This window comes from Melitaea cinxia, chromosome 28 (assembly GCF_905220565.1).
Source record: "Melitaea cinxia chromosome 28, ilMelCinx1.1, whole genome shotgun sequence".
In the NCBI taxonomy this organism is placed as follows: domain Eukaryota; kingdom Metazoa; phylum Arthropoda; class Insecta; order Lepidoptera; family Nymphalidae; genus Melitaea; species Melitaea cinxia.
The window spans coordinates 1,931,110-1,948,246 of NC_059421.1; the positions used below are offsets into that span (position 1 = coordinate 1,931,110).

A 17,137-nucleotide genomic window follows, 5' to 3' on the forward strand; every position below is an offset into this window, starting at 1 on the left:
ATGACGAACGATAGGAAGATATAGTATGAAGCACACATGTGCGAGAGGCATGAAAGTAGTAGTGCAAATATTTTGGTTACTAAGCCAATATGTAATGACACGATAGTTTAATTTCGACTTTTTGCATTTGTCACGAGATTTACGAAATAATATCAAATATTTAAAATATATTTATTTAATTAACGTGTTTTTATTATATATATAGAGACTTAAGTTACTCTAGTGAAGATTATTACAATTTTAATCATTACAATAGGTATAGCCAATTACAACTAAATTGCGTAGCTATTATTGAATCTCATAATAAAGAAGAAACAAAATTTAACGAATAATAAAGAAATACATCAGTCCATTATCATTGTTATGTAAATAACACAAACTTTTATGAAACGTTCACGGGCTCATTTTGCCCGTGCTCTTTTTAATAAAGAATTCTATTTTATTATATTAAAGATGATTTACATAAAGAAAGAAAATTATGTGGTGTCATGGGACACCAGGTAGGAACGAAGTTCCTTCGGATAGTATAGAAGCAACACAATTTGAAAAAAAAATGTTGAATTTTATATATATTTTCTAGTTCTTGATTTTTTTTTTTTAATTTTGTAGAATGGTTTTTATTAAGTGCATAAAATATTTAGGAAATTTAGTATTTTAGAAAATAACAAATACCGTAAAATAAAATAAATGAAACAAAATAATAATAATTCAAACTATTAAGTGAAATAAAAAAACATATGTATTTATTTCTTTTTGTCGACAGTATAAAATTTCATAAATAATTTTAAAAAAAGTTTACTAGTAAAATTTTAGTTTTACAAACGTCATATCATACAGTCGTGTGACTGATATTACGTCACTTCCGTTATATATTTTTCTTACGATTTTAATATCACATTTTTTTCAGTTTGGTCGCCCAGCCAAATGTTAAGCCTGCCGTAAGGAACTTCGTTCCAACAAGTTCTTCTGTTTCATATCCTACTAATATTATAAAAAGTTGTTGATGATGCAGGTAGATGCAATTGCATCTTGCAATTGCATTGGTGATGCGTTGAATTGAAGGTGAATGTTTTTTATTAATCTTTCACGCAAAAAACTACTGAACTGATTATAATAAAACTTGGTACGTAGATACTGGAAATCGACACTAATATATAGTCTTTTACGACATCAAAACCTACGCGTTAAAACGCGATGATTCATTTAAGTTCGTTAGGTGTAAAGAAAATTAAATAAAAAAAATCGATACACTCACGAGAAAAAAGTATTGGTACTTTTTCCTTCAGCTAGTAAAAATAATTACCATATACGTAATGTAATAATTAAACCCACAGTATCATTAAAAATTAAAGAAATCGTTATAAATTTCGTTAATCGCGATCGCTTCCAATTTAAAACAAACTCCCGCATGTTTCTTATCAGTCAAAGTAATTATAAATCATTTTTTGTACGTTTATTCCGGTATTTATGGCGTTTGGAGTGGAAATATTTGAATAAAGATTTCTTTATTAACTTTTTTTTATAAATTCTTAAGCCGTTTTAAATGTTTGACTTTTTTTTTTTTTATTATCGGACTATATTTTCGTTCGCGTCAATATACCGCATCTAATCTATAGGGCTTAGATTACAGGTTTTTGGCAGTAATATGGGCAGAGAACTATAGATAAGTAAACGACATTTTTACAATTGAACATATAAAATACTAGGTTCTGCCCGCAACCTCGTCTCTCAAATGGAAAAATACACCAATTTTGAAAGATTCGTGGTGCTACGCTCTATTTATCTATGGCTAACTAAAACTCACATATTTTTTTAAATCGGATCGGTAGTTTCTGAGATTAGCGCGTTCAAACAAACAAACAAACTCATCAGCTTTATTATATTAGTATAGATATACTGATATTATAAAGCTGAGGAGTTTGTTTTATTTTGAACGCGCTAATCACAGGAACTACTGGTTCAACTTGAAAAATTATTTTTGTGTTGGATAGCCCATTATCAGAGGAAGACTATTGACTATACATATATTTCAGTACGTGTTTTTCTAACATTAACGCGGGTGTTACCGCAGGACACGGCTAGTACTTATAATGTTACAATTATGTAACATTGTTTGAGGCAATAATTATAATCTTCTCAATCAATAATCCTAAATGAGTTTATAGACAATTCTTGTACCATAGCATTCTTCGAACAATTGGGCAAATATTTTTAGTCCCGCCTATTTCACTATATTGATGTACATGTATAGTGAGATATTCATATCTCATAATTAATCCAGAATTTCAGTCCAATGTTTATAAACAAATTTAGCCCTCGATAATTTAGCAACAATTTTAGCCCTCGATAATTATACTTGTATACATAAAAAAATAATATGGCGGTACGAAGTTCGCCAGGTCAGCTAGTTTATAATAAATATTTCTTAGTTTGTAACTACTTAGAACATTTATGAAAATAAATCAAACGTCAAGAAACGTTTTGACCGCCGTAATAAAATGAGTATAACATTAAAGATTTCATTACAAATTATTACTATAACTGATTTTTACGCTAAAATTCACAAATACGTAATTAAACGTATCTTATCAAGGAAAATTAATTATATTACGACAGCGAGTATTTATACAAACTTATATTCACTGCGAAAAGTTAATATTAAACAATAACAAAGGTTTTTTTTTTTAATTTTACTATGAAAAATTGTACCATCTTTTGTTTTTTTATAATCCACTACAATAGTTATCAAATCATAAATGCGACCTTTTTTTAAGATATTACTTCATTTAAGCATATTATAAAAAAAATTATAATTATTATTATTTTTTTAAATTTTTTAATTTTTATGGTGTACGACATTGAGTGACAAAGGTTTTTTTATTTTTTATTTTTTTTATTTATTTTTTTTTTAAGTAAAACTTCTTTACGCACGCCTGACTTGGGGGCGTAAGCTGGTGAATCCGTGACAAGAGCGTTACGGAAAGTGTGATCGGGCGAGACGAACGAAAGTTGAGAGGGAGATATAAGTTGATAAAGATTGAAAGAGAGCGAGTTACGGTTCGTAAATTAGGGTAGGAGCTGAAGAAGTTTTACTTCAGTCGTGTGGTCTAAAGCAAACTCGTTTTTTAAATGTAATTAAAGAAATATAAAACAATTTCGAATACAATCAAATAGTGTAAACGATAAATAAATCCTTATATTTATTTTCAAAGTTATCTTCATGCACTTGCAACTTGAACGATAAGCGTATAGGAATTTCTTTTCACGTATTCTTACGACTTCAAATACAGTATTTATTACTTTCGAAACTCGTCTAAATTAAAATATTCAAAAAAATGTATATATTGGAATATTTTCATAACAATTAAAAAAGGAGGACATTGTTAGCGAAATTACGAGAATTTTTCCCGCCCGGAACGCCAGACCTAATGACCGAGGCATGTCAATCACAATAATTGACAGTCCGACAACCGACTATTTTTGTTCATACGGACGATGAAATGTTAAATTTTTTTAAGTAATTTACACTGTGTCCACTATCTAACTATAAAACGCCTAATATTGTCATGTGTCAGTCTGGTAACCTCAAATTATCCAAAATCAACAACATAGTGTGCAAATGACAACATGAAAGTCAGCTGAATATTAAACCACTATCTCTGTCATACGTTATTCGACGTAAACTGTAAATATACAAATGTAATCCGTACATATATGGCAAAACATGACGGTGAGAATCAGACAAAACACGGCCATTTTCATTTGTATCAACGTATAAGATTAATTTTTAAAAACTTACCCTCTCTACGTCCAGGTCGGTTCCTAAACACAGTCTCTTGCCACTACCACCGTTGTAAGCCATTGTACACCACAATAAAAACACAAATCACACCGAAACGCGTTTTATAGCGAAAGAAAACGAGTAATCCACCTCCTCCTGAGGTTGCGAGCAGACTGAAAGAACGAATGGGTTGAAACAAGCATCGAATGAATGAGAACGACAACGCGGCGTTAAGCGCTTACGCCATAGACAATCTTTATTTTGTTGTGAGTTTTTACCATAGAAGTTATTCACAAACAATATTTAAAAAATAGGTGCCAACATTGTTTAATATTTTTCTACCATATGTTGCCGTTCTGGTCACTAAATAATAAAACTGTGTAAATTATTGATATCATATAATAAATCGTTATCATTTAAAAAAAGACATTTTATTTTAATACCATACTTGTAATTTTTAATAAATTAAATATTTACAATTTATTTATCTTTGAAATGAACAATTATATTACCCGTATATTGAACTACCTACATATTACATCACAGTTACTAATAATTTATTGCGTATTCGTAATTGAGTTACTAGTGCTACTACCCCAGTTTTTTTTCTAATTCAAAATAATGTTTTTCATGTCTTGTCTTACTTTATATTTCAATAACTGACTTATTGAAATGTTAGAAATAAAACAGACGTTCTAAGAGGTTATAGTACGTAGACATTACTTACGTGTATATTTAAGAACTTTATATGGAAAAATAAATATACATGCTATTTTTGCAAAAAAAAACTTAAGGTTTTCAAAACTGTTTTATAACAAATTGTTAATTTTCTTGTCAATAGTTCAATACAACTATACAATCACTTGTATTTTTTTCTGTAGGCAACTTTAGTGATTGTCAAAAGAATACAATATTTTAAAATGGGGATAAATTTTAAAACAATATTTTAAAAATACTTTTGACAATATGAAAGTTTTAAATTTTTTACTTATCAAATAATTAAGGCTAAGATTAAGTTGTTTGGTATGCTTTTTTACAATAAAGTAAATACTTTTACACGTTCTTCTTATAAGCAAGAAGAAATTAAAGGTAAAGAGTATGTACAAGAAGATTACCTTTTTAAAACTTCTTTTGTAGTAAGAGTTTAAATAAATAAATTTTAATTGTATTTCCATAGAAATTTCTGTAAAAGCTTGATTGCAAAATTTGAAGTAAAGAGGGATACGAAAATATTAACTATTTAAGAAGATTTTACGTATCAGTGACTTTTTTCAATTTCAAAATGAAATAAGTATTGGCTTAACTATATTTGTCTACAATCACAAATAATAATAATATTATTGTACTTTCTAAGGCTTATTTTACTAGAAAATTAATAATAAACAGTCCACACTCTACGGCCCTCAGAAGGATTTTTTCCTGAGTTTGACATGAGAAAACACAATAGACAAGCACAAGGCCTAAACACAGCTATAGGAGATTAGGGTGTATAATACTGCAAATTAGGTTTCTATAAAGGTGTTTCTTTATGGAATTTGAAACCTATATGTGAGAGACTACCATAAGAATAATACCTACTTATGTTATAACAACAGATGAATATTGTAAGGTAGCGAACCCTTGTCAAATTTAAAATATTCTATTTTCAAATAATTAATTTTTGACGAGGTATTTAATTCACAAAAACCACAGATCATCCAACAACAGCAAACATCTGTATGGCCGATAAAAATCTTTATTATGAGCAATTTGCAAAACACACAAGCGCAAGACAAAAATACAAATTAAAAACACTTTTCTTATTTTATATATTTTATTTCAACTACCGTAACATTAACTTATCTTCTGATAAAACAAAAATCAATTATTTACAGTATTTATAAACTGATCAACAAGAAACATCTTTAAAAAGAAGCTAAAACAGAGTAATTAGTTCAAATAAATTCATGATATTCAAATCCTGAAACTTGGTTGTAACTGTTCAGTGTTTTTTCAGTGTGGTGTAGGCTTGTGACCATCGACATAGAAATTACGAGTTGCCTTGGGTAACGTTAGTTCCATTCCTTCCATTTCTTTCGTCAGTGTGATTTGACACCCTAAAAATATTAATAGCAAAATAAAACATCAATAATTTTATTCTTCCTATACTTAGTTGTCTGGAAGAATTGCTAAATAGACATAAGTCCGCCCATTATACTACACACTCCAACTATCTAAAATTATGTTTAATATATCACATAGTTGTGATGAACAATAAACTATAAATAAATAATATAAATGCACTATGTATCAAAATCATTCACCTATAATATAAATTTAATTTAAGACTTGTTATAATTATTGACTATAATCATAATTATATTTTAGTGTTGCCCTCTAAATTGTAGACTTCTTTTTTATTTATTTATTTATTCTTTATTGTACACCACATAGAGTAATTTAATACAGAATTGTAAAATGGAAATTCAGAATGAATTATTACAGTTACATTTTAATAGTTTAGTAAACTATTATTAAGGATCATTAAATTAAATAAATCCAGAAAACACATAAATAGTTCCACAATTTAGTTGTATATCATTAAGCTAGACTATTTGTACTGTTACACCTGCAATTGTAATGATTACTATACTTGCATACAGTGTAGTTTGATGTTTCAGTCTTTCTCAATGAGCAGACTTTATCAGTAAATCTTAATACTGTCATGTTCAAACTAATCCATCAAGTTAAGTAAAACTGATGTTATTCGTATATCTATAAATAATATTTGTTGAAAATATTTTTGGTCTCCTATTTATTATCATTATAATTTTATCTTAAACAATCATACAACATGTCTTAAATTTGTTACATTTCTACCCACCCAATCTAGAATTTTCTTTCAAAAACGGTGCCATATCTAACAAGTCATCTTCTTTTTCCTCGGGTTCAGTTAGTTTATCCAGATAATCCTGGTGTACATACACATGACATGTCGTGCAAGCTAGTGATGCTTCACAAGCACCTTGTAAAACAACAAACAATTTTAGTATAACAAGAACACTTAAGTTGTAAGTAAATAAATATCTTTACCATAGACACAGTCATAATAAAATATTAATGATAATTATAAACACCATGTTGTTGTTGTTGTTGTTCACACACAACACCATTCAACACCATTTAATAAATGTTTTTAGTCTCATAGTAGGACACTTACATAATTTAGATATTACTTATTACTTAATAAAATTAAATTACATATGACACTTATGCTTAGTTACTCAACAAGAGGACAATAAAATATTATTATTTTTATTTATTCAGACAGGCAGTTGAAATAACTGATATAGGATAACTGCTTGTATCCAAAGACATCCATTAGTATGTAAAAGACAAATATTTTTCAGAAATGGATCTAATCTATTCTTGAATTGAAGTCACTATTCCCTCTGGTAGCTTATTCTTATTTAGCTCCATATATACTGTTTATTTGGTAAATGATAAATAATGCTGTGTGGTTACGGAATCAAAGAATATGGCCACCCCCTCTCTTCCCGTGTGTGTCGTAAGAGGCGAGTAAGGGATAACACAGTTCCTCCACCACCACCTTGGAACTTATATAGCCGACGGATGGCAGGATAACAATCCAACTACTGGCTTTGAAATACACAGGCCGAAGACGAGCAGCAGCGTCATCGGTGCGACAAAGCCAGCCCTGCAATGACCAGCGTGGTGACTGTGGGCAACACACATGAGTTCACGCCATTTTTGGCGCGAACTTGTGGAGGCCTATGTCCAGTAGTGAACTGCGAAAGGCTGCTGTGAATTAATGCTGTTATAGGTAACAACCGCCTGATATAGCTACATATTTTTTAAAGTAAAACTTCTTACGCATTTTTGGGGAGTAAGCTGGTGGATGTGTGACAAGAATTTTGTGAAGAGTGATCAGGCGAGGCAAAGTTTTACTTCAGTCGTGTTGTCTAGAGCACACTGTTTTTTTTTTTGAAAAATACATATAAATAATACTTACATATTAATAAACACATATATCAAACTCTGACTAAAAGCGGGAATCAAACCCACAACCCCCAGAACAGAAAACAGGGTCACTGCAAACTGCGCTGACAGGCTACACAAAATGATATTAACAAAAAACATATTTAAACTGATTTAAATGGAAAAACAATGATTTTTAGATCTCACCTTCCATCTCCACACCATATCTATGTGCTAAATATAACACATTGTCTCCGACTTTCCCACGTACATTAGTTTTCTTTCCATCCTTGTCTATATACACAACATTTACACTGGAAAAGTTTTTATGCATAATGTGTGATGTTACAATAAAAGTATGTTACCACTACTTCTAATTTTCATTACCATTTCTGAATTGATTTTGCACAAACAAAAATTAAAAGCTATCCCTAATAAATCGATTTGATATATTTAAGATATGTAACAATCGATCAATTTAAAAATACAGAAGCATCTCATCCATTACTGTTTCAACTAACTCCCAAATTAATCAAATCACAATAATATGATGATGAACCATAACTAAATGTTAAGATTAATTTGGTATTTAAAAATAAAGTAAGATTACTGATTGTAACATTTGTACCAGTTTACAATTTGACGTAGCGTACGTGACGTATTTGAGCCAAATGTATAATATGATGTAATTTAGTCCATATTAAAGGACACACTAAAAATGAAGATTTTTTAAAAATAATTATGCAAATATTTGAATGAACTCACACTTCGTCTTCTGATTTTGGATCCTGCCATTCATATTCACCATGTCTTAGACCTGGAATATATTATTACATCATTATTTCGATTAGAAAAAATATTTTAAAATGAAAAAAGTAAACTTTACTTGAAGATAAGCTAAAAAACTTCGTTTGGACTCGCGTTAATGTATGTACCGTTTTAATGTTACATGTTTTGTAAAGAAAGTTAAGTGTTCGAAACATTTTTGTTTTTTAAACTGTAACTATCATTTTATTTCTAATAACATAAACAAATATTTGTTTATAGGTTAGAAATTTGTGATCACGGTTTGTGATAAGGTTGATAATTTGCAATTTTTGACATGTTTTGACATATAGCCGTCAAAGGAAAGAGACAATTTTTTAAATCTCTTAATTCTGTAATTTCATACTTAATTGGGGAAAATATTTACTTATATTGCTGTATTAGCTTTTAATTACTCTTATCAGATACTTTTATTTTGATTATTTTTAAAATAATATTAAATTAAGTTAATTTACAGCAACACCTATCAAATGTCATACACATTCTTTTAAAACGTCAATAATCACATCCATATTGCCCATTTTTCATAATGATTTTAAAAAATATAGTTATTGATTTTTGCCACAAAGGCGTCGAAGACGAATAGGTGATAAAAAATAATGAAATTAGTTTAAGGTTTTATTGTTAACAAATTAAAATACGGCCATAGTATCTTATGTTGTGAATATTGGTGATAGAATTTTATTATAGAAAAATAAGGTAAGTTTTACGATCTAATGACGTGTATTTCGCAATACCATTCGTAAGAAGAAACATTGATGCTTTCGTCTTGATTGAATAAAAAAAAAATCGAAATTTCGGACTGTTCATTATACGATTTGATGATTCCTTTGTTATGAATAGTGATAAGCTTATAACCAAATCTATAACCAAGTTATGTCCATGCTGGCGTATATTTTTACTTGTATACATATGTATTCTGTTGTTTCTTATCGCCATAAAAAGTTGCATTCATTTACAACTTCGTTATCATCTTCTTATCAGTTTGTTCAAACAATATTAAAAATGTACCAGTCTCTCTTAGAAAATGTCTTATTTGATTTTTTCCAGAAAACATCAGTATTTATATGTTGGTTTATTTGAAAACTATGATCACCGTAAACAAAATAAAAATAATTACAGTAAAAGATTAATCTCACATTTGGCCATAAATTGTATAGCTTTTTTTATAAATAAATATGTATCATACAATTTTTTACAATTATTTTTAGCTAAAAAAAGCAATTTATTTTTGCCTGTGTTTTAGTTAAAATACCCATTCGTAAACATTCAAGCCAGACTCACAGTGGGAATTGAACCTACAACCCCTGGAGTGGAAAGTAAGGTCACGGCCAACTATGTCAATAGGCCAGGCTTTAATATGTCTTAACTATAGTTATATGATACTATATTGGTATTGATAAGAATCAAAATCAAACAAGTAAATAAACTAAGAATTAATTACTAAATGTTTAATAGATTTTTTTAAAGCATAAAACAATTGGTGAATGTAGGTAGTTTATCTAACATACAATTTGACTCACAGAAATAATTTTATTACTTTTTTCATTTATAAACAATTTGTCATTCATCTATATCGCTGTCCCCAGGCAATAAAGCGGTAATATAAAAAATCAAATTTTACAGGAGAAATAAAAGAAGCTAATTTGTTTATAGTGCAGTGTACAGTGATCCAAAACAGACGTTCAATATGTCAAATGAAAGCTATTTTTTTACCAATTTAAGCTTTTAAAAATAATTTTTTAAAAACAAATCGTATATTTTTTTAATGAAATAATTAAAAAAATGTATAATACAATTCATAGATGATACTATTTTAATCGCAAGATCATTAACAATTACTGTAAAGATGTTCACCGGTTTTTTGTGTTATTTTTCTTAAGAATAATGCAATAATACATAGCTTAGTCGTAAGAGAATTATCCATGCAATAAAACGGTTATTGTCATTTATTCTAACAAAATATTAATAAAAAAAACTGAAAAAAATAAGAGTGATAGATTGATACTCAGAGAAGCCAAAAATTAAATAACATTAAAAAGGGTGTAACCGGCGTATACCGCTTTATTGCCCGGGGCCAGCGATATTACTGATTATATTATATTTTGTGACAGACTTTTTCTACATATTTAATCCAAATACATATTACAAAATACATACAATAATTATGTAAACTGTAATTATACATACATATTGCAACTTTTTTTGATTTGTTCATTTATGAAATAAAAGTTGCAGTTAAATAGTTTTGAGGGTAAATAAATTTACAGGTACATGTTAATCAAATTAAAAGAAAATAGGATCTGTCTCTTTTATCTAATATATAAAATTCTTGTGTGCATATTGGGTAGGTCTGAGAATCGAACAACATTTATTTTTCATCCCCCTAAATGTTAAGGGTAGTCCACCTTAAAAATTTAATTTTTAATTTTTAGATTAATTATTTATTTTTTATTTTATTATGACTTGGCGTTGAAAAATACACACAAGCCTAAATTTTCACCCTTCTTCCATCAACCCCTATTTTTAAATAGCGTTTAGTGGCAAGACAATGTTTGCTGAGGCAGCTAGTAGCTATATAATTTGAAATTAATTTTAGTATTTTTTTAAATATTTTGAGACATTTCCATATCATCTGAGAAGGCAAAATATATTTGCATCATTTAAAATTGCATCTTTTTTTTTTGTTTTTTAATATTACTAGGGCGGCAAACAAGTGTATGGCTCACCTAATGGTAAGCGATTACAGTAGCTTATAGATGTCTGCAACACCTGAAGCATCGCAAGTGTGTTGCCGACCCTATCCCCAATTTCCCCCAGGAGCTCTGGTCGCCTTACTCACCAACAGAATCACAATACTACTTGAAAACAGTATTATTTAGCTGTGATCTTCTATAAGGATGAGGTACTACCCCAGTTGGGCTACTCCATATTTTGAGCAGGAAATTTCCTGCTGTGCCCTACCGTAGTTAAAATATTATAAGTAACCACTAGTACAATAAACTAAGTTCTTCTTGCTCCCTCACAAGTCTTAGGTTAGCACTAGGATTAATCCTTTTGTAGTTAACATATTTACTATTCAAATTATTACGACGCGTTGGCGCAGCGGTCATAGCACTGGCTGTTGTGCTGGCGGTCGCGGGTTCGATTCCCGCTCATGACAGACTTTTGTATCGGCCATATAGATGTTTGTCGTGGTCTGGGCGTTGTGCTTGTGTATTGTGTATTTCCGGACCCAGGAGGAAATCCTACGGGGGCGTTGAGTGTGAAGCGTTTATTAATTATTCAAACAAAATTTAGCAAGCAATAATTTTCTTTATTCCTATATTTGACACTGGGATAACCTTCTTAGACCTAGCCGGAATTTTTATAAGTAGAAAAAATGTTAATAATAAGAAAAATGGTTACCCGCTTGTTTAATCCCAGTGCTGGACATAGACCTCTTTCTCCGTGTAGGAGAAGGGTACCTAAAATATACTAATATGAATATTTAGAAATGAATTAGCTTTTTCGTATTGTAGTTTTACTTGGCAGTTCGTACACAGTGGCAGTGGGTCACAAATACTCTGTTATGGAGTAAGGAAAACTAACTTGTGTGGTCGCAAACATAAAATAACATAAATAAAAAAACATAAAATTTTTTGTTCGGTACAAAATAGATAATAAATAAAATGTAAATAAAGCAATAAAATTATTAAGTACTCATTTAATGTCTAGATTTATAAAATGTTGAAATAAAATTGAAGGTCAGCGATCAAGAACCATGCCTACAAGTACAGCTAATTTGTACTATATATTTTTTTTAATGTGTAATAGTTTTTATAATCATAACTCTATTGTTTTCCAGGTTAATGTAAATAGTTTAAAATGTCAATAAAAGAAGAGAAAATAGACGTTAAAGATATAAAAATTGAAAAACACGATGAAGACAGGAAAGACCCTACATTATTTTTACCAGAGGAGCCGATGACGTACGAAATTAAAACTAAAAAGAAGAAAAAAAAGAAAAAACAGGAGGATCCATTTAAAGATATCGAAGAAAAAGTTTCATTACCAACACCTACAGTTTATGATCCAATCAATGACACAGAGTCCGAGCCAGTATTGGATCCAGAAGTCAATATAAAAGTTGAAAATATTGAAGTAGAATTGGACTTTAATGATGTAAGCTCATTACTTTAAATGTCATTAAAAATTTGCCAGTATTATTTAAGAACTATATATATAATACATTTATGAATAGAAAAAAAGGGAAATATGATCAAATGTGTAATAGAAACAAAAGTGGATAAGCAAAAAAAGTGTGCTTTATACCACACTACTGAAGTAAAACTTATGAAACTCTCTCTTTCTATCCTTACTAACTTTTAATTTCCTCTCAACTTCCGTTCGCCTTGCCCGATCACACTTTTCGTAACGCTCTCGTCATGCACTGAACAGCTTCAAGAAGTTAAGCGTTCGTAAAGAAGTGTTACTTCAAAAAGAGTTATTTTTCCTATAGTTTCTTTTAAGTAGACTTAATTACCAACTTATTGCTTTTTTAAAAAAGTTAAAAAAAACTATTCTACGTTTCTAGGAACTTTGAGTCATAAAAATAAAAATAAAAACTTTTTTGAGGAAAGCTTTACACACAGCCTTGGATGAGATTATATTATTTTCGTTCAAGATTCGAAATAGAAGCCACCACGATTCAAACATTCTTATTATTTCTTCTGAGGCAAGTTCCTAAGCATTCCGATTGTGATTTGTCGCAACCGTATCTAGTAGCACTCGATAAAATTTACTCTCGGCTTATCTTGAGAAATGGCATTGTCTTAGCTACACTACATGCATACTTATGTACTTAAATACATTTTTTTTAATTTCAGTTTGCTAATGATAATGGCTTGATGGTAGAAGGTCCACAAAGTGAAGATAGTCAAGAGCCAGCTGTGAAAATAGAAGAACAAAATCGCGAAGCAGTCCTTTTAACATTTGAAAGCATAATAAACGATAAAAGCGTACTAGGTTTCGGTCCGACTCCAGCCCCAAACTACGTGTGCAAAATTTGTCATCTAGTCTTTCAAACGACAAAAACACTTAGAATGCACCAGAAGAGAAAGCATAAAATATTCAGAAAATCATTCAAATATATATGTCATTATTGTTCGATGTCGTACGAACAAAAGAATAGTCTCGTCGCCCATATCAAAAGGAAACACGGTCCAGATTCCGCGAATGATGACGGCGAAGAGAGAACTTGTGACGTGTGTGCGTTAGTTTTCAAAGGTATGACCAGATTACGAATGCACATGCGGAGAAAACATGGATCCTTTGAGGAGTCGTTCAAACATGTTTGCGAAGAATGTGGCTTGACGTACGACAAATATAGAAGTCTCATTGTACATATACAGAGAAAACATACGAATGAGAAAAAGCCCGTTATAGATCAGTGGTATAATTGTCCCTTCTGTCCAAAAGTCTTCACGAAAAGAGAAACGTATGCGAGACACGTTCAGAGGAAACATCGAGTCGATGATGAAGACAATGGGAAGCCAGATGATGAAACTAAAATGCTGTTAAAAAATTGCAAAAACGAAGAGACTGGAGAAATTACTTGTAAAGAATGCCCCCTAGTCTTTTCCTCGCTCAATTATTTAAAGCTTCACATGAGAAGAAAGCATAATGCGTTGAAAGAAGATTTTCGTCTCAAATGTAGAATCTGCAATTTGTCCTATGACAAAATCGAAAGCTTAAAGCGACATATACGAAGAAAACACGATAAAGGGTCGTATTGTGACGTATGCGATAAACAATTCGAAACTAGGGATATGTATTTAACTCATTCACACAAAAGAACGATACAGGAATGTAATTTATGTGGATTAGTGTTTGCGTCTCAAGGCGGTTTGTGCAAACATTTGCGTTGTACGCATAAAATACAGTCACCGAAAACAATTGTTTGTACCTTGTGCAATGAAACTTTCCACGATAAACGACAACTAAAGCCTCATTACATGAAAGTCCATTTGAAAGTCTCGTACACTTGCAACTTCTGCAAAAAGATATTCAAAGCGAAGGAAAGTTATCGACGACACGTATTATTGAAACATCCGATGAGCAAACCAAAAAGTGATCGTCAAAGTTGCGATCAGTGTAACGAAACGTTTAGCGACGAATTTGAGTTGTGTCGTCACATAAATATCGCACACGGAAAGTCGCAGACCGGTGAGATAGGCGCCCTGTCGTTGATTGAAGTTAAGAAGGAAGAAATCGAAATTCCTGACACTTTCCAGTGTTCGAAATGTCCCGAAAATTATAGCAATTGGGAACAGTTGAAATTACATTACGAGCAGAATCATCAAATAGTACCTGAAACGCAGTGCCAAGTGTGTGGTGAATTGATACCAGGGAATGAATTGCAGAAGCATTTGAAAGCATTACATACTGATACAACAGTTCAGTGTAAATATTGTGAATTTGAAACGAATAATCGCGCCAGTATGACACAACATATGTTGAGACACAAAAACGCGACCACAATCAACTGTGATTTCCCCGGTTGTAAATACAAAACGTTCTATGAAGTTGCCATGGAAAAGCATAAAAGAAAGCATGCTGATCAAGGTGTGAAACTCCAGTGCAGCCAATGTCCTTTCCAGACGATGAACAAGTATATTTTAAAATATCATGAAGAAGCCCATGTTACGGGTAAAAAACGTTACTCCTGTGATCAATGTGATTATGCAACAATATTGCCAGCGAACTTAGTTCAACATAAATATAAACATTCCTCAGAGAAGAGGTTTAAATGCGAAGTCTGTCCTTTCGCAACTAAGTACAATACGTCGTTACGTTTCCATGTTAAGAAGAAACATTGTGATCTCCCAACATTCAGTTAAATGTTAAAGTTTTTTGAAAATTTAAAATAATATTTGGTGTTATGTCTTTATAAACTTGATTTATTAAAAACAGATAATTATATGTTATTTTTTTTAGCTGTTTCCTTTTTTTACTTTGCTGAAACCCTTTAGCTTCTAACCTATTTTAGATAAAATTGTTGTTTCGCAATTTAATTAATTTTTTAATTTACTTTTTTAGTCCATGTCGAGTAGACCTGCCACTTTCCTAGACAAGAGAGACTAGAGATGAGAAATATTTTCTAGTCATAACAGCAATTTATTATTTAGCAAAGATAGATTGTGAAGAGCGAATTTGTATCTACAATGAATGGAGTAGAGCCGCAAGTAGCAGTAAAAAGTGGCATGTGTTTTCATTGAAGGTAGGCGATGTGAAGTTGAGCTGTTCTTTCGTATATCACATAAAAAACTCCATCCAATATTCAATAAATATGGAAAATTTTTGAGTCTGTCAATGAACTCCACATACACTTACATCCAGCTACCATCAACTGGATCATCATTCTGGTCAACTTTACGTCAGTGGAAACGCATCCTTAGTGTTGTTATCAATCGTGCGATCCGTCTGATGCTATGCAGATAACGTAGTTTAAGGACGCTTGCACTTGCCACACCAAGACCATTGCAAGCGCGTTGATCTTTCTTCATAGCTTTGGCTACCTTACTTATCACAAGAACACAACATTAGTTAAGAATAGTATTATTATTTTAGTTGTGATTTTCTGTAAGGTACGAGGTACTTACCCCGTCGGCCTGCCCCAAATTATGAGCGAGATATTTCTTGGCGTGCTCTACCTTCATAGAGAATATAAGAATCACAACCATTATTCGGACAAAATTTATGTATGTAGTTGTCTTTTTTTTAACGATTTTTATTTTAAATAACGATTACAGTTACGATAAGATTATTAATATTTTACCGGACCCTAGTCGATACAAACGAGTGGAATGCATTTTTGACGTCTGTTATTCTAGAGCCGGTACTTTGGTTGACGAAGAGAGTGCTGGTTCGGTTTATCGTGTTCTACGAAACAGGAGTCTTCAATAAAACACAGTTGTATCGTTGAAGAATTTCCGCTTGAGAGAAGGAGACCGTTGCCTAGCTTCTATGTGATCCTTTCACTTCTATAGTCCCGCGAACCTGGACCGCGGACCTGGGATACCCAAAATGGGGTCCCTATTTATATTATTTCCGAATAGCTGGCCAGTGGATCCTTGCCTCACCCCCGGATAATCATTTATTTCAATAAATTTTTATTTACAATATTTTGAGCTTAAATCTATATCTTACCTATTATTTTAATACATTTTCTATTCAATAAACATACCATTTGCGCGGCGCGCGCAATAATTATTGGAACGAATTTCCTTACGGCAGGCTTGACATTTGGCAGGGCGACCGAACTGAAAAAAATGTGATACTAAAACCGTAAGAAAAATATATAACGGAAGTGACGTAATATCAGTCACACGACTGTATGATATGACGTTTGTATATGTTTTATTAAAGAAAAAAATATATATATACGGTCGAATTGAGTAACCTCCTCCTTTTTTTGAAGTCGGTTGAATAAAGGAGACCGTTTACGACTGTTCTCGGTTGTCTCGTACAAATATTGTAGATTCACATTCGTTTTTCTGTTAGAAGTATATA

The 17,137-nt window shown here is 31.0% G+C and overlaps 2 protein-coding genes across 2 annotated transcripts; one reads left to right on the top strand and one right to left on the bottom strand.

The window, feature by feature from the left end:
• Nucleotides 1-5,575: 5,575 nt before the first annotated feature.
• On the bottom strand, nt 5,576-8,870 carry LOC123667488 (adrenodoxin-like protein 1, mitochondrial). Its single transcript, XM_045601382.1, has 5 exons — nt 8,646-8,870; nt 8,525-8,576; nt 7,967-8,073; nt 6,645-6,785; nt 5,576-5,877 (listed from the first exon to the last, which is right to left on the bottom strand). The coding sequence occupies exons 1-5, from the start codon at nt 8,740-8,742 to the stop codon at nt 5,774-5,776; spliced, it is 501 nt and encodes a 166-aa protein (XP_045457338.1). The 5' UTR covers nt 8,743-8,870; the 3' UTR covers nt 5,576-5,773.
• Nucleotides 8,871-9,062: 192 nt separating this feature from the next.
• On the top strand, nt 9,063-15,545 carry LOC123667487 (zinc finger protein 888-like). The gene is made up of 3 exons (XM_045601381.1): nt 9,063-9,283; nt 12,432-12,748; nt 13,453-15,545. Exons 2-3 carry the CDS (start codon nt 12,452-12,454, stop codon nt 15,463-15,465), a joined length of 2,310 nt encoding a protein of 769 aa, XP_045457337.1. The 5' UTR covers nt 9,063-9,283; nt 12,432-12,451; the 3' UTR covers nt 15,466-15,545.
• The last annotated feature ends 1,592 nt before the right edge of the window (nt 15,546-17,137 follow it).